The following is an 18936-nucleotide window of genomic DNA, read 5'->3' on the forward strand; positions in this document are numbered from 1 at the left end:
TTTTAGTAAAACAGTTATGTTTTCTATCTTTTTTACTCCAATTAATTAATAAGAAATACGTAAAAAAAACGATAAATTCAATTAAAATCCCTCGGTATATGTTTCATTTTAAATTCTGTATTTACAAGATAATTTTTTGATTTACATATATTTTAACTCTCTACATAAACTAATTTATTTTTTACCCTTTTATTATTATTATATTATATTTATTAAATAAAAAACTTCCCCAACAAATATACTTGTTTATGACCATACACTTGTAATTCTTCCCAAACAAATATACTTATTTTTTTAACATATACCAGTTTTTGACAATATAATACTCAAATTAGATAATTTGTGAATGTAAAAAATATAAATTAAAGTTAAAATTGAGTGGCTTTTGATAATGCAATTTGTGAAGTAAAAATATTGCTGGAACATTTCATATTCCCAATCTTGATTTTGATGTTAACAAAATTTGTTATTATGTTTATAACATATTTATTTAAGTGTGAAGTTATTACCACGAGAAGGAAACTGAAACTGAGTTTAGCCAAACTGAATTTCTGTCGAGTTTTGGTGTTTTGATGATATCTCTCATCTGGATGATTCAAATGACAATCCGCCAACTTCACTGATCAGAAAACTCATTTTAGAACAAGTTGTATTGCACGTCAGTTGGGCAAAATCAGATGTTATCTGGGCCAAACCTATAGCTGAATGACATAACTGATTGCTCGAAAACAACAATCAGTTGGGTATGAGCAGCTGCGATATTTTGGTCATATCTCTCAGCTCGATTATTGGAATGAAGCGATTCAGTATGAGTTGGAAAGATAAGAGAATGATCTACAGATAATCTTCAGAAGTCAAAGTCTGAATCGAATCTTAAGATGCTAATAAATGACAATGAAGCTACTGGTTCTGAACAAATTGAAATCAGCAAGGCTGGTTTCAGCACACCAGATTGAGCTGCTGACCAATTCATTTTCACCCGCTGATCAGTATTCAACTGCTGACCCGTTCAACACTGACCAGTTTCAACCGCTAATCAGTTTTCAATTGATGACCAGTTCAACCTCTGACCAACCGTTGAACGATCACTTTAAGCTCGGGAAAATATCTAACAAGACGAATTTGGCAGTTGCAATTTCGGAAACAGTATAAAAACTTTTCAAATGGTCATATGCTTGTGTCTAACGTATATCTCATTGTTGGAGCCTATAAATACAACATCTTGAAGATCAAACGAGAGTTTTTTTGAAGGGGATTAAAAGCATGGGTAGTTAGCATGAAGAAATCTGTTAGTTGAGAGCACAAGACCTTGTATGAGGATACATTTGAGATATACACTGTAAATGATAAATTTCTCACAAACAATCACTCACACATATGCAAGAGAGTTGAACTTCAAATTTTAGTTGAGTGAGTCTTCACACAAAGACATTAAAGTGTTGGAACATTTCATATTCACAATTTTACTTGATTTTGATGTTAACAAAACTTGTTATTTTGTTACTTATGTTTTACCTAAGTACGCAGGAAGCTGAAACTGATTAGGCTTCGAACTGATCAGTTACGAAGGCCTAAACTGAAGCTATCAAAGACGTAAAGTGAAAAGCCAACTGATTGAGCGAAACTGAATCGGTTCAATTGATATATCGTGAACCGGTTCAACTGTTTGTCCAGATGATATGTGGTTCAACAGAAGATCTTCATAAGCCCGGCCAGCTGATGAAGAGTTCAACTGATGAAGAGCTCAGCTGACCAGTTCCACTTAAAGTGTGAAATTAGTCCAACTGACGAGTCAACTGATTTCACCAGTCCAACTGAAGACCAGTTCCACTATTCAATCGGAGCATCAGTTTTGAATCAATCAGTTTGCCCATCACGACAAGCTTATCAAAGGTGGAATCCAGCTGTGCGCATTAAGAAAAAGCATCTGTACTATCAAAGTACAATAATGGACGTTGCAGCAAAGCTTAAAGACAAAATGTTCCAGAATAGCTCTCGGAAAAGTCGAGACACAAATTTCAAGGAACACATTCAAACTGCAACGATCACATGTGATGAGTCTTGATGTACGGTCGCATTACTGCTATAAATACAGATCAAGACCATCAACAACATAACCAAGGAAGAGTGGAAAAACAAGAAAGGACACGTTTATTGCATAACAGCTTACAAAGAAGCAATCAACCCAGTTGAGGGAACACTTCAAAGTTATATCAGCTTAGTATAGAAGCTTATTTCCCTCAGTGTTTGAGAACACCTTTCGGGTTGTTTTCAGATATCAGTTTTCTCTCACACACACCACCACCACTCAAATTCCATCTTGCAGAAAGACGTAAAGCTTGTGTATGTAGTCTTTGACACACAGACGTTAAACAGATGTTGACTGGAAGGTGATGCCTTTAGTCTAGACTAGGAGTTCAGTTAGGCAGTAGATAAGTCCCAAGCTGTGTGGGTTTGTACAATGTGTTGTATAAATCAAAGTCTTCTAGTGGATCTTACCCGAGGTGGTAGAAAGGGTGACATAGGAGTAGTTGAAGTCTCCGAACATCCATAAACATATCTTGTGTATTAACTGTTTAACTGTGTTTTAAACTGATTTTAACCATCAAGTCATCCATCATCAGCAACATCATTCTCACCTGCATCAATCACACCTGGTGAGTCTATTGAGTTAGCAAACCTTGACCATGATAACAAGTAATACATATACATTCACAACCAACAGTGAAAGATACTTTTAATAAAATAGATTTTAATGAATATGCATAACTTTAAACCTTTCATCATAAACATTTAGTTTTATCATATATGTATAAGTTTTCCCTTTTATTGAATTCAGATCGTTAATTGTGACTTTCGTATCAGCTCTAGTTCGATGGATCAATCTACGTATAACTATGGTACCAAGCGACGAGGACATCAGCGACACTCTCACCCGTCAACTAAGCTTTGGTCTTACATATCATTTTATCATCATATCATCGTATGAGTCACAATCAAGTCACATCTTTCAACATTTCATCAGTTATAAAAATTCATGCATTTATATATCATTTTCTTTTAAACCAAGCATGTGTCTTCTTTTAGCATTAACGATTTTCATCATAAAATTCCGTAAACATTTAAAATAAATATTTTAACATTCATTACAGCATTCAGGGTACTGCCAGGATGTCTAACATTTTTCAGGTATAAAATGACCGTTTTGCTCCTAAAACCATAACTTTCCCAAATTACCCTTGGACCTTAAAACGATGACCAAAATCCATCAAACTTAACATAATATCTTAAAATACACCCATAAATATTATTACACGTAAAATTATGCTCATCGACTAATTTTCCAATTCGTTTTACTAGCTTAATCGTATGTGTCGCTTTTAACCCGAATCGACTCGAAACTTAACCAAAACTTACCAAACCTGAGCAATTGCTTATTAACATATAACCATACCTTATACAACACAAATCAAACTATTTAGAACCCTTGATCAAGCCTAAGAAGCTACTGAATTTTCTGAACTTATCTTTCGAAACCTTAGTTGGTTTGAACCCTAGCTTGCCTCGACCCTAGCCCTTGGCCGAACAAACCAGACCTTATGTGCCATTCCTAGGACCATGACCGAACCCTTAGGACTATACTGGACTAGCCTCGACAGCCCTTACACGACCAGCCATCAAACCCGTCGCTTGCATGCCCTAACCAACCCAAAACGGCGTGCAGTCTATGTGCTCCCTTTCCAGCCCTTGCACAGCCCATCTAGGACCATGACTAAACTACATTAGGACCCTTGAACACATCCCAAATATCAGCTAGCAGCCTCCCTCTCCTAGGACTAAAAACGCAAACCCTAGCCCCATTTGATCCCAATTTTCGTTCACTATATTGCCTTACCAGTACAGCCCTTAACTGTGACCCTTAACCACTCTTAAACATACTGAATCCATCCCTTACCATAGCCCTATGATGGCAGCCCTTTTGTGCATTGTAAGCAAGAGTTCATGTATAGCCATAAAAACAAAAATAAAAGAAGTGTCTCATGTTTTCATGCAAATATGTATCAAAACATATAATATAGTATGAATGATGATTGAAGAAAGATTAAGTCATGTGTTTGCGTAATTCACGCACGAAATACAACTTACGATGTGAAGAACGTCTATAGAGAAACGTGGGATGAAACCTTGCTGAATTTCATTCAAACCTTATGTTAATTTGCTCTCAAAACCATGCGTGTGTGCGTGTGTGTTGCTGATGGAGAGTCCTAGTATGTTCTAGGGGTGGGGCGTGAAGTTTAGGGGTTTTGGGGCTTATATTTTAAATAAACACTTGGTACAAGTTTGAGCCCAATAACTATAGTATATTAGTCCCATTAGGCCCATTTGATAGTAATTAAAATATTTTGTTTAGGAAAGTTTTCGAAAATATTATCCAAGTACCTAAAAAGTTCATATTTTCAATTCCTAGTTTAAATTACGATTCGGTGCATAAAAACACATTAAAAGTTGCCATTTTCGAAAATACTATTTAAAATATACCATATATTAAATAATTAAAATAATCATTCAATAAAAAAATATTCCCTTTTCGGTCTCCGTTCCTTGATCGCGTCTCGAATAACTTTTAAAACACAATGTTACACATTCTAGTATAAAACTATATTTTAAATACGTAAACATGTCTACCATAATTAATTCATGTAATTAAAACAATTTAATTAGTCATTTTTCATTTTTCATATATTTGCATGTAGTTGGATTATATTATCTCATTATGAACCTTACATAATGACATTGTATCATATATTTTATATTAAATTATTTATCAATCTTGAATAATTGAAATTATTTTTTTAAAACTTTCAGTGCATTGACGAGCACAATTTCTCTTCTAAAACATTGTATTTTTTCTTCCCTCAAGAAACAACTTATGTGGTTGACCTTCTTCATAATTACAATTATATCTGTTTATGTAAATTTTAGAATTATTTTCACATGATGCAAAACATTTAGAAATACTTTAAAAATCTTACCAATATCTTTGCTTTTATTTATTTAATCAACCACTTCTGCAAATTATTTGAAGTTAAATTTGCAATTAGTTCTATAATTGTCGTATTCGTAAAAATGACTAATTGAATGTCTTGATTGACATTTGGGTAATTTTTATTTATCTTCCTCACATTTACTTTAAATATATGATATCTCTTGTTGATGAACAATTGATTTTGAAATTGGTCGATGATGTTTAAAAATAGAAGACGGTGTATCATTTATCCCTACATACATGGCCGATCCTAACAATATTTAGGCTTGACTCTAACTTTTAAAAAGAGGTATCTGAATCATAATGTGTATTCATATTTTTTTTAGTTTCAAAGCAATTTTTCAAATTAAATCAATACGTTAAAGACAATATAAAAAATTAAATGAATAAAAATATCAAACATGTCCAAATTGATCACTAAAAAACAACTCGCCTAACATTTTTAGAGCTAAAAATACTAATCAAGTCTGTATAATCAAATTGTTCAGTAATTTCTTTCTCAATCGATAACATAGCCAATCCATTCAATCTTTCTTGTGACATGGTTGATCTGAGAAAAGTTTTGATGAACTTTAACTTTGAGAAACTTCGCTCTGCACTTGCTACTGTGATCGGGATAGTCAACAAGATTTTATAATCAATATGAGCAATTGGGAAACACCCATCCATTTTCTTCAAGTAATTCACTACATCCATGGCCGATTTTGCTTCTCTTGATAATGAGCACCTCAAGAATGTCAACTCCGAAAATATATCATCCCCATTAATATCAGAACAACCCTTATGAGTCAAAGAATTTTCAAGATTCTTGCAAGACCTCAACAAGGTTTCATCGTCTGCACGTTGTAACCTCTCTAGATTGAACAAAAAACCAAATGTTTCTTCATATTTTTGAAACTGTTCAAATCGAGCTTTCATAGAAGAACGAGCTTGATCGATTATAAAGAGAAAGTAGTTAATTCGAAAAAATTCTGCAGCTAACTGTATCACTTCTTCACTGTTACTTTCACCAAATTGTTTCTTTCTTCGAATAACATGTTTCTCTCGAAATACAGCTTCAATGCCCATCTCACATGTCATTTCTTTAGCTTCAACCATGGCCTTATCGTAACCATCTTCTCTAAATTCTTCAAGAAATAAAACAATTCCTTGTAAAAGTTTGATAGCAACATCAATATCCATATTTTCAGATTGAAGAAATTTGCTTACAGTGTTGATAGCATGCAACAACTTGTACCAAATTACCACACCAATCAAGAATTCAAAATTCTCAAGTTCATTTAAAGCTAAGGACTCAGCTTCATTCTTCGTTTTGGGATCTTTACTATCATTTGCCAAGTCATACAAAGCATCTCTTATTTGTGTAATTTGCTCCTTTATAGGTTTAACACTCTCAACATGGCTTTCCCATCGTGTTTGTGACAATGGCTTAACTGTCAAACCCTTCACGTGATCTTTGAAAATCTTTCACGCTTGGTAGAAGAGGAGAACAATGTATAGATCCGTTGTATTACTCCAAAAAATGACAGCCTTAGGACAACAATTCGCCATATCACACAAAGCTAAATTGAGATTATGACAACCACAAGGAGTATAAAAAGCTCTGGGATTCATTTCAAGTAACCTTTTTTGTACACCTTTATGCCTACCTTACATATTAGATCAATTATCATATCCTTGACCTCTAATATTATCAATATCAAGCTCAAGATTGACTAAAGCATTTTTAAGATGCATAAAAAGCCCAAGTCCCGAAGTATCATCAACATATAAAAATTGCACCCAATATTCTTCTACTTTTGTGAAATTTTTTGAATCATTTAAACATTGTATGACAATGGACATTTGCTCTTTGTGACTGATATCAGGAGTAAAATCTAATATGATTGAAAAATATTTTGCTTGTCTTACCTTTGCAAGTATTGTTTTTCTTACCTCGCTTGCCAACATCTATATCAACTCATTTTGAATTATGCAACCAAGATATGTAGTATAAGTCTCATGGTCTTTAATCCGTCGGAGGTGCTCTTTCATTACTGGATCAAACTCTGCAATCATTTCAATCATTTGTAGAAACAAAACATTGTTTTCAACATAAAGTTTTTCACAACTTCCTCGAAATGCTAAGTTATTTTTCGCCAATCGTCGAACAACTACGATTATCTTCTGTAAAACTTGTTTCCAATGCTCTCTTTCTTTATTAATTTGTACTTGTACTCCTGCTTCAATCACTTTATTTGTCTTCAATATTCTTTCCAATATAAGCCAATTCGTCATACACTCCATATGCTCCTTATTCACTTTATGATTTGTAAGACATCGACTCAAATTATGCCAATCATTGTATCCTTCATTAGCTAACTGACCATATCCTGTCTTGGTTATTTGCTTCTTGAATAACTTACAACAAAAACAAAAAATCTTGTTACAAGAAACTGAATATAATAGTCATCTTCTATCACTTTCCTCCTCGATTGGCAAAATTCTCTTATAATGTGACACATTGAAATGCCTGCTAGCGCTATCTTTAGGAAACACATTTATGACATCTCTATTCGAACCTCTTTCTACTAAAAAGTTTCTAACTTTTTTATCAATGTTGTCCCACTTTACCGGATCATCAAACCAAGTTTCCTGATTCAAGTTCTCATATTGAACAAACTCTTCATCTTTCTCATGATCATTGAATACATCCACATCGACAGACTCAAGGACTTTTTTAGTATCAATCTCATTCTCATCCAATTCATTATCTTGTTCTCTTCTAATTGAATTATCAATCATGTTTTCAACCTCTGCAACTATGTTTTTGTTTGAAACAAAGTACTTGTTGATATCTTCAGCTTGACTTTGAATCATTTCTTCAATCTTTAGCTTTTTTTTTTTTTTAGACCTAGACATGTACTTAGGAGGCATGATTAACCTAAGAATTCAAAAAATTATTCAATGAACAATTTAATAAATAAATTACAAAGAATTCAGATACAATCCACTGTTTAGGCAGAAAAATTTTAGGTACAGAAAATTAGCTTCCTCGTTCTTATGTATTTGACATAAGTAGCCGGTGGGATTTGCTCATCTTGACCATTATTTGGACAACAGTCAATTCAATCCACTTATGCTACATACTTGTTACTGCATTACAGTCTACACAAACAACCCAGTCCCTGTAATGTATTGTATTTCGCAAAGACAAAAGTGACTCCACCAATCACATCCCCTTAAAAACAATTCTCTTAAAAATGTATTAAATAACACACACACACACACATACTCATTACATATATACGTGTGTATATCCATTTGCTAATAATTGCTCTTATATATATATATATATATATATATATGGTAATTCCAAATCTCTAATAAGTTGAACATAAACCACATTAATCAAAGATTAAAGTCACTACTAAAAAATCAAAAAAATTCTTCAATGATTACAAACAACTCATATATGATCTAAACTATTTTGTAATGCATTGAGAATTTTGTCAAACATATTGTAGGCAAGATATGCGATTTTCCATATACTATAAAAATACTACTTTTATTAGTCTATGATACAAATTTTCAATGCTCAAGTTTTATTAGTCTATGATACAAAATACTACTTTTATTAGTCTATGATACAAAATAAAAAATAAAACACACTGCAAAATCTATTCTTTTATCTATAAAATTTAAATCCCAAAAGTTTTATTACCTTGAAAAATCAAACTTCTCGGTTGATTTGCTATGTCTTGCTCTTTTACAAATAGGTTTTCTTTTCTTTTTAAGCACGAGAAGATTTTCTAACGTTTTTCATACAGGCTACAAGACTGTTAATTTGATTTGGTTTTGGGTTATCTAGTATTATATATAATAAAAAAATTTAAAATTTTTGGGCCTCAAAAAAGAGATGGGCCTGAGTCATGGACTCACTTGACTGTGAATAAGTACGGCCCTGTCTACATATACATAAAATGTCCATGTATCGTTATATTGTTTTGATTTATGAATTCAATCGCATGATTTTTTTGTATGTAAAGTTATGGTTTTTATCTTATCATCAACAATTATGAGTTTTCGAATCAACTTTGAATTCTGTCTTGTGGTAATCGAATTTCCTTGTCGAATTATGAATATTTGTATATTTACATCATTTTGATTTTCTCTCAATAAACTTATTGGTATATAATTGTCTTTTTCCATAATTATACAGATTTGTTAGTTTGAAAATGAAAATCTAGATGATAATGAATTCTAAGTTGAACACATTTGCAAATTGTTGAGATATTTATATAGTAGATATCTAGTTGTATAGCATTAATGAAAACTGATTTTCGTTTAAGATTAAATTACATTTAATGTTAATTAATATAAGTATTACCAAAGAATAAGAGTATGCAAATTAAATACAATATATGGCCTCTCTAATAATTATACATAAAAGAATTTCTACCCTTCGTACATTTATAATAATTTTTCTATGATATTTAACAATATATTCTCAAAATTAAAATAATGAGTATCAAGTTTTAATTACACAAGTTTTATATTCCTTCGGATTATTAATAATAATATTGTGATCATTATTAGTATTATTTTTTTAAAAAAAATATATAGCATTCATTTCAAAATTACTCTTAAAATTGATATCAGTTGACGTTTAATAATTTATTATCTTTTGAATTTTTACTACTTGTTTTACATTCACTATTGTATTTATCACTTTATTATTTTTTAAAGTTCATACATTGCACATATCATTATCACGAACAATTTCGCAATACCTGAAAATATGTAAATAAATTGATAAGATAATATCTCAATATGAAGATAAAATAATGTTAAGCAAATAAAATTAATAGATGAAGGAAAAATCAAGACCATTAATGGTTAATTTCAGACACTAAATCACATAATATATCAATTAAAAAAATTACAAACCAATATTCTAATCGTCACTTTCAGAAATCAAATCGGATCACAAACAAAGACAAATTTTCAACAAACAGTGAAATATCTAATCAACAATGATAAATCGACAGTAGCAGCAAGAAGTCAGAAATCGAAAATAGAAGCTTTGTTTCAATCTACCCGTGCGCACTGTCTGCACGGGCAATGAACGGTCCGGATCACTCCACATGAGTGATCCGGGCCCACCTCCATGTGAAAAAAAAAAAAAATTGGCTCGAAAAAATCCGAGTCGTTGGATCGACCCCTGCAGGCAGTGCCCGCAAGGGTAGGGTCGACCGAACCAAAATAGAACTCCCACAATCAAAGTGCATCAAAACTTGGTCGACATGTTCAGAAAAAGAATTTCTTACTGAATTCAAATGAAATTCCATTCTCCTCACCACAAAGTCCAATTGTTTACAACAAAAGTATTTCTTGTTCCTTATCTAATGAGTTCAAGAAATTTGATTTTTGAAACGTCAATCAACTCAACAATCCATTCAATACGAGCCCGCAAACCAATCATTCGATAGCCTTTTTGTCCAAGCAATTTCGTAACACCATCGACAACTCCGTTATAACCAAGCAATTTATTCTCCGACGTGATCAAATATTCGATACCACCTTTCACAACGGAATATGGCACATGAAGCCTACCATGCAACCAACGATCATAATCATTCCTCAATTCCTTTCTCATTGACATCGTCAAAACAAATATAACTATAACGTTCCAATGGAGACATTTTATGATGTTTGATCTCGTACTCGAATGCATCTTTCCTTTTACCATCGACAACAAATAGTCCTCTCACAATACACATTTCCCAAGATTGCTCATTGATCGAAATCAAACCGGTAACAAACCGCGAATTTCGCTGTTTCGATATGGTTCTGCTAGTTCGGTTTATCGTGCGAACAAGTTCTTTTGAATCGTTGTTTTTTGAGCCATGGTCTGAAGTTTTTTTGAGCCATATCTAGATTAACAAATTTGTTTTGAACATTAATATTTGTGAAGTCTTGCTTGATACAAGGGATGCTCTAAAATGGGTTTTTACCTAGTTTACCTCTGTAAATCTTGCGACATCTTGTTGATACCATGTTTGAGACGAGGTTCGGCCACGAACATTCACACCAATATACCCTGAAAAAGCTAAAGATTGATATTCGACCGTGAGTTTGTTTCAAATTGTTGATTGAGGTTGCATTTGAAAGTTGAAGCAGATGCAGTAATATATAGTTAACTTCACTTTACTTCTTGTCAAAAACCAAGTTCTACTTTCAATATCATGAATTCAAACAAGCAACATGTTTATATCAAGTTGTTTTCTTATACGAAAATAGAGTATGCGAGTTTCATCGTCATGGAAAAAAAAAATTTGAAGTAACACCGATTCTCTACTAACCCGCAAGATTTAAAATCACTGCCCCGGTCCATTTTGATTTGAATTGGGCCTTCACAGATTTGAGCCCGATAATGTTTTGGTTCTGATGTGTGTGAGAGAGAGAGAGAGAGAGAGAGATGTCTGTGGTCTGATAAAAATCAGTGTGTCAGGCATATTTCCCACTGCCCAATGAAACCCATTTTATGGTTCAATTATGCGTCACTTAATTAAGTAATAACTCATGCTTCTTCAACATTTATTTGGAGTGTTGGATCAGAAAAAAACATAAAACATATGGCAAAAACTTGTACGAACCAACGCCTTGATCCTTTTTATTTTTGTAACATGACCATATTCACGAATGGTGGAGAGGGCGTTGGATAAAACAAAAAAAAGTAATAAATTTAAAGTAAGTTTTTCGTGAGACGAATCGATCATAGATATATATGTAATAAAAAAACAAAAATTTTCATATGTCGAATCGGAGATCCATATCACAAAATTTATCGATGAGACGTTCTCATGAAATTTTTGTAATTAACTAATATTCCATCTTTTGTACCAAATGGTCACTTAACATGAAATCATATCGTCATCTAGGGATGACAACGGTACGGGGCGGGGGTGGGTTTGCCATCCCCATCCCCGTCCCCGAATTCCATCCCCACACCCATATCCGCCCCGATCTCCGTTTTTTCGGGTTCGGAGAATCCCCAAACCCGAAACTTCGGGGATCAATTTCTCATCCCCGTCCACATCCCTGTTTCAAAAATATTAATATGATAAGACGACGTCGGATTCGAAAATTTTTTCCAACCAAAACTTATTATTATCTATTATTATTAGTGATAATATTAATATTAATATCGATATTAATAATAATAATATTATTTTTAAATAAATAATAATAATATTGTTATATTCTCAATAATAATAATACTATTATTTTATTATTGATATTGTTTTCGGGGCAGGTTCGAGGATGGGGATAATGATCCCATAACCGTCCCGAACTATATCGAGGATTTAAAAAAATCTCCAAATCCGAATCCGAACCCGACAAAATCGAAGATCCTCATCTCCGTTTCGGATTTTTCCCACCGGGCTCCAAACCCGTGGGAAAAGTTGCCATCCCTATCGTCGTCTCACTTGACAAGCAAAATATGCTAGTTTTGAAAAAGATCATCTGAACCAACCTATTTTCACAAAATATGCAACATTCTTGTTCGAACTTTTGGGAAATTTAATTTTATATTATGAGATTTCCTCCAAAACTTTTTTGAAAAATAGACCTCATGACTAAAAACTAAGGAGAGATCAATTTTTTTATGGAATAGACGTGGAAAAACTTAATTAAATGAGGTGAGATTTCTGTTCTAATAACTCCTCTCCTCACTTCTAACTCTTTTTTTTCTTTTAATTATTTCATCGAAATATTAAATTGACATAGAAATAAAATGGTAAAATGGCATCGAAAATGATCGACATAATGTTCTACAAATAAAAAATTAGATCAAAATAGTGAAAAACTAAAAATTATTATACCGACAAAAATAATTGAAAAAATTTAAAAAATACTGATAAAAAATATTATTATTATCTCTTAAAAAAAGGAACAAGCAAGTCGAATATATTATTTATTTTTGTTGGAATAGAAGTGAAAATAACTCTATTAAAGGGCAACAGTAAACTAGACCCGCACAGGCACATCCATACCATACATAGGGGTGGATAGGGTACGATATACCGTACCGAACTACGGTATCGTATATCATACCGAAAATATCGGTATGAATTTTTTCATATCGATATCGATACCGAAAATTCGGTATACCGAATGTGCGGTATACCGAATTTTCGGTATGGAAAAATTTATACCGGTACCGTACCGACACCGAAAATTTTGTCGGTATACCGAAAAAATTTTCGGTATACCGAACTTAAATTTTAAAAAAAAAATAATAAAAAATTATTTTCGGTATACCGAAATACAGAAAAAAAAAATATTTCATACCGAGTACCGATACCGAAAATTTCATACCGTACCGAAATGTTCGGTATACCGATTTTTTCGATAAGTTCGATATTTTTTTCGATACGATTTTTCGGTATTTCTATATTTTGATATTTCGATATTTTTTCTCGCCCATTCCATACACACAAAAGGTTACAGAAACAGACAAAAAGATGGAAATAAGATTAAGAAGCAAACACACATGCGGGGACACACACACCGCAGTACGGTTGTGAATTGTCGTAACTACCCTTTTACCCGTTTTGAGAAGTAGATTTGACTCCTCTTTTCTCTCACCAGTCTGTCTCCTTTGTGAAAAATCTCTGCTAAATTTCGCTGCGGCTTTACTTATTTCTATGTTCATTGTCCAGTGCTCCCTCACTTCATGTCTTTGTTGGTGTAGCAAACAATTCATTCAATGTTCTCCCTTTGGAGAAGATAAGATAACTTTTATTGGTAAATCAAATGAACTTAAACTCAGAAAATATGGATATGTGTAATATTTGGGATGACTTGCAATTACCAACTAAGATTTTATATAATCGTCCTTGAAACAAAAACATGGAGAGGTGAAATTATGAGCCCAAGATAAAATACAAAATTACTGTATATTATTATTATTATTATGGAGAATCAACAAACTACCACTAAGTTAATAATTTATTGCTCTTACATGGTCGAACAAGAATGCCGTCTCTTCCTCGAGCCCCTACCTGAGTGAGTGAGTGGGTACCTCTCTCTATTCTGCCATTCTTTTGTGATAAAATTTCCATCTCTAGGCAAACACAAACATATCAGGGGTTAGAGGAGATCGAGGAGGAAAAGAAAAAACACCCACGCTTTCCTCCCTCGCAGTTTATGTTTATACTCCTTTTTGTGTCTGTGAAAGCCTCCATTTTTCGTGAAGATTCTTACTTTATACTAAGTCTCTCCGTTTTGTTTGTGGGAGAACCTCCATTTTTTGGTTTTATGAAGTGGGCTGGAGTTTATTTACATAACTTCTTGAAAGTGTGTCTTCTAAGTCTCTTAAACCCCATTTCTGTGAACTTAAGGGGAAAAAGATTATAGCTTGGCACAAACCCGCCATTCTTTTAGTCCCCCAGATAGCTTCAAGAAACCACTTTTCTTGTTCTACTCTTGGTTAAACTGTTTTCCGGAGCAGGACAAGCAATCCAGAGTGTAGAAAAGGGGATATTGAAGAATTAAGAATGGGGTGTGTAGCCTCCAGGTTAGAAGAAGAAGAAGAAGTAGTCTCCATGTGTAGGGAAAGAAAGCATCAACTCAAGGTTGCTGTGGAGAGAAGATATGCACTTGCAGATGCTCACTACAGATACTGTAAATCCTTGTATGGAGTCTCTGCCGCCATAAATTTCTTTGTTTCTCGCCATTCTTCACCCCCATCACCATTTTTCGTGACCTTTCCACCGCCATCTCCGCCGCCCAGTCGGCCCAAAGAAAATGTGGTGTCAAACCCTTTGTTTCTCCAGCAAACACCGCCTGAGCCCACCAAAGAAGCCATTGCTTGCGAGTCATGCAGCAGGTCCTCCACAAGCTCGGTTTCTTCCGAGGAAGACTGCAAGGAGAAGAATAATAAAGAACAGCCAGTTTGTGGGTATTTTTACATGGATTTGCCTAACAGAATAGCTTCACCAAACAGAGATTTTGGGTGGGATTTTTTTAACCCCTTTAATGGCGTAACCAGGCATGACGTGATAAATGTATATAGCAGAATATCAGAGGAGGACCTGAGGGTGGTGAGGGAACAAGAAGGGATTCCAGAGCTTGAAGATGAAGAAGGGGAAAGAATAGAGGAAGAGGAAATGGCTATGGTGAGAAAAGAAAGACTTGAGACAGAGAAGGTGTCTAGTGTTGAAGTTGTGAAGGCAGTGTATGGTGATAATGTGAGCCAGGGGGAGCATCAGCATCAGCCCAAAGGGCTCACTGTTATTGATACACCAGTGGGAGGAAGAGAGTTGTTGGAGGCATTAAAAGATATCGAAGACCACTTTATTAAAGCCTATGAATCTGGTAAGGATGTTTCCAGAATGCTGGAGTGTAACAAGATCCAGTTGCAGTCTAATCTGGAAGAAATTAAAGGTGAAATTTATATCTAATTTTCTGATATCCTTTTGTGCTTATGCCAAAGTTTCCTTGGTAAAAAAAGTGTAATGTTTGCTGCATCCTAGAGAATTAGATTAAAAAAATTGCTGTAATTGCTTGAAAATGTTCGACTCATCCACAACTGTAGAGGAGATGACATCTTAAAGTTCCAACTTTCCTTTTTTTTTTTCCTTTGTTTTTTTGCCTTTTGATTCAATAGTCTATTTAGTTCTTATTTCTCTGTTATGATTCGTGATTAAGTGTACTGCATTCCTAGGAGTATGTATTAGTTTCAGTTCAATTCTGCACAGCACAACGTATAACTTGATTTTATAGTTTCCTGAGTGTTCAATCCTTGATTTATTTTGTCTCGATTTAACAGTTCTAAATGAGTTTCGTAGATAATTTCGTTCCATCATACCTTTTAGGCATTCTCTTTATTTCTATTGATCCCTGATCTCTAATAGGAATTTAACGAAGTAATTATATGAGCAGAGAATTCGACAAAATTAATTCAAGCTATTACATGGCGTACTGCTTCTTCCCGTTCATCATCTTCCAAGAGTTTGGTAGCATCTTCATCCAAGAGCTCGACGACATGGACAGAATTCAATAATGATCTTTTTGATGATTATGGAGGAATGAATTCTGGAAGCCATTCACTGACTCTTGGACGGCTCTATGCATGGGAAAAGAAACTCTATCAAGAAGTCAAGGTAATATCAACTTGTCTATGATACTCCTAAATTTTCTCCAATACTCAAGTAGGATAACAGCAATTGTCATAGCGTTCTCCGTGGTTGCTATGATGATCAAAATGTTATGTATGGGCAATTGTATACTTTATAGTATCTTACTCTATCGGCTGTAGCTTGGAAACTTGTCTGTATCTATGATGCTTAGTTCACTTGAGTTCCGAACTTAAGCAATTATTGGGAGAGGATCAATGGATAGTTGCATTCACCACTGGTGTTTTGTGCATGATTCTTAGAGTCCTGTATAGGTAATAGTTGCACATCGAGTATCGGGCATCAGCCATGCTTTTTAAAATTAATGCAGCAAATGTTTGGTTCTACAATAATGAAACATCAATATCTTTTTCTTTGTTCTGATTTGCTTAGTGCTTTTATCTGTTCTTGCCTCAAAGGATGGAGATAGCATTCGAAGAATTTATGAAAGAAAATGCAATCATCTTAGGAACCAAGATGTTAGAGGAGATGAAGGAATTGCAGTGGATAAAACGCGAGCAGCGGTTAAAGATTTATACAGCAGGATCCTTGTGGCAATTCGAAGTGCTGAGACGATTTCAAACCAAATAGATAAACTGCGGGATGAAGAACTGGAGCCCCAAATAAGAGAGCTTCTTCAAGGGTATTTTATAAATAAGATCAGAAAACAATTATACTCTCTTTATTTTGATTTCTTCTATATTATTTTTATTCTCTTTTTTATTCCATACAGTATGATGACAACCTGGAAAATTATGTTGGAATGTCACGAAATCCAGAACAAGATTATATTCGAACTCAAAACATTCAACTGTCCTGCTTATGGAAAATTCATCAACGAGTCACATCGACGAGCTACCCTTCAACTAGAAATCGAGCTGGTGAACTTGCGAGCTTGCTTTATAGAATATATTGCAGCACAGAAAGGATACGTTGAAGCCCTTTACAAATGGTTATCCAAGTTCATTGCCCCGGACGTCGAATTTTACTCTAGTGGCCGGACTTCTGCTCTGCCATGTCGATCTAGTGGCCCTCTACTACTCACAGTTTTCCATGATTGGTTAAATTTAATTAACAAGTTACCAGATAAGTCGGTCTCGCTCGCAGTAAAAAGCTGTTACAAGGATGTCCGGACCTTGTGGATTCAACAAGGCGAGGAACAGCAACAGAAGAGGAAAGTTGATAGCTTATCCAAAGAACTAGATAAAAAGACTTCTTCATTCAAGAAAGCTGAGAGTAGGGTCTTTGAGTTCAGGCTCCTGGATAAGAACACCGATACCGAAAGCGAGAATCAGACAGAATCCTTTATAGATAGGAAAGATGTATTAGACAATTTGAGAAGAAGGGTCGACCTGGAAAAGGAAAAACACCATGACTGTATGAAAGAAACTGAGAGGATCACTCTGAAAGGCTTCCAGACGGGTTTTGGTCGGGTTTTCGAGTCTCTGACGGAGTTCTCCAGAGCTGCTTTTAATATGTATAGTGAATTAAGCTCCGTTGAGACTGGCGAGAAACCATCGCGTATAGAGGGTGCGCTAGTGGACGAAGATGGTGGTATTAGATGACTTGTGATTGATATTTTGTGTACATTTTTTGTGTTGTATGATTTGTGTGCGTAGTGTTGTAGATTACACCGTGTCGAAGCAACTCACTGAGACATGGTTTCTTCAAGGATTTCTTGGAGTCGTTGACTGGTGCTTGATTATTTTTACAAACATTCGTCTTCAATTTTTTTTCATCCTCTGATCGAAATTTCACATTCTCACATGTTATTATAATTTGTTTACATGTGTTTGATTCTTGTGATCAATATTTTCTTGATTGATTATTGTGATCAATATTTTCTTGAGCAAGCTTGTCGCGCAGGTTTGTCTAGTCGATTTATAAGTAGTTGTTTGTAGCTATGATTACCCAGTATGCTCGAAAAAGGAGCGACTGACAAATGTATATATATCTATAAAATTGATTTAGTTTATGAATTTGCGTTTTTGTCTTTAGTTTCTTAAATTTAAGAAACGAAAATTATAATTTTAATAATGTAAGATGATTTGTTTTATTATTTAGTTATGTAATTTATCAATATTTGGTTTTTATTCAATAATTTGAATATTTTTTTGGTCAAAAGTCACTAATTTCGTCAAATATTATTTATTTAATACTGATGTTCTTCTTCGTAGACAAAACTTATGTGAGACGGTCTCACGGTCATATTTTATGATATGAATATCTTATTTGAGTCATTCATAAAAAAATATTATTTTTTATGCTAAGAATATTAATTTTTATTGTGAATATCGGTAGGATTGACTCGTCTCACAGATAAAGATTCGTGAGATCGTCTCACAAGAAACCTACTCATTGTCTTATCATTGTTGTAGAATTTTAAGTAATATATGATTCTCTAGGTATAGAAGAGGATAGATTGTTCAGAAGAGTTTATACAAAGATGTCACTATGCATATTGTTTTTTAAATAATAATATAAAGAAATTTTATATATAGGTTTCAATGACTTTTATGTGTGTTTAATTTTGTTTCTATATTCGAATATATTTTAATTATTAGTTTATGAAGTTGCTGAACATTTAGTTTTATCATCGTTTACATTAGTGCTATGTAGAAACCATGCAAGCGAATCATAAATCTCATATCAACACAACATCGAAAAATGACTAAAATGCTACAACAAAAAACAAAGATAAAGAATCTAGACTAAAATTTAATA

The 18936-nt window shown here is 33.7% G+C and overlaps 2 protein-coding genes across 2 annotated transcripts; one reads left to right on the forward strand and one right to left on the reverse strand.

The window, feature by feature from the left end:
* Positions 1-5464: 5464 nt before the first annotated feature.
* LOC142519807 (uncharacterized) lies at positions 5465-7324 on the reverse strand. The gene is made up of 2 exons (XM_075622831.1): positions 7085-7324; positions 5465-6490 (listed from the first exon to the last, which is right to left on the reverse strand). The coding sequence occupies exons 1-2, from the start codon at positions 7322-7324 to the stop codon at positions 5465-5467; spliced, it is 1266 nt and encodes a 421-aa protein (XP_075478946.1).
* Positions 7325-13987: 6663 nt separating this feature from the next.
* On the forward strand, positions 13988-17963 carry LOC142519143 (protein ALTERED PHOSPHATE STARVATION RESPONSE 1-like). The gene is made up of 4 exons (XM_075622080.1): positions 13988-15481; positions 15980-16200; positions 16632-16855; positions 16946-17963. The coding sequence occupies exons 1-4, from the start codon at positions 14593-14595 to the stop codon at positions 17775-17777; spliced, it is 2166 nt and encodes a 721-aa protein (XP_075478195.1). The 5' UTR covers positions 13988-14592; the 3' UTR covers positions 17778-17963.
* Positions 17964-18936: the final 973 nt, after the last annotated feature.

Source organism: Primulina tabacum, chromosome 11, assembly GCF_025594145.1.
Source record: "Primulina tabacum isolate GXHZ01 chromosome 11, ASM2559414v2, whole genome shotgun sequence".
In the NCBI taxonomy this organism is placed as follows: Eukaryota; Viridiplantae; Streptophyta; class Magnoliopsida; order Lamiales; family Gesneriaceae; genus Primulina; species Primulina tabacum.

What these genes read in the sequence shown, in the direction of transcription:
- LOC142519807 (XM_075622831.1), bottom strand. Translation starts at nt 7,324, where the DNA reads ATGACGAATTGGCTTATATTGGAAAGAATATTGAAGACAAATAAAGTG. An exon ending in TGATTGCAGAGTTTGATCCA is followed by an intron (nt 6,491 to 7,084) that starts GTAATGAAAGAG and finishes GATCACGTGAAG; the next exon opens with GGTTTGACAGTTAAGCCATT.
- LOC142519143 (XM_075622080.1), top strand. Translation starts at nt 14,593, where the DNA reads ATGGGGTGTGTAGCCTCCAGGTTAGAAGAAGAAGAAGAAGTAGTCTCC. An exon ending in TAATCTGGAAGAAATTAAAG is followed by an intron (nt 15,482 to 15,979) that starts GTGAAATTTATA and finishes TTATATGAGCAG; the next exon opens with AGAATTCGACAAAATTAATT. An exon ending in ATAAGAGAGCTTCTTCAAGG is followed by an intron (nt 16,856 to 16,945) that starts GTATTTTATAAA and finishes TATTCCATACAG; the next exon opens with TATGATGACAACCTGGAAAA.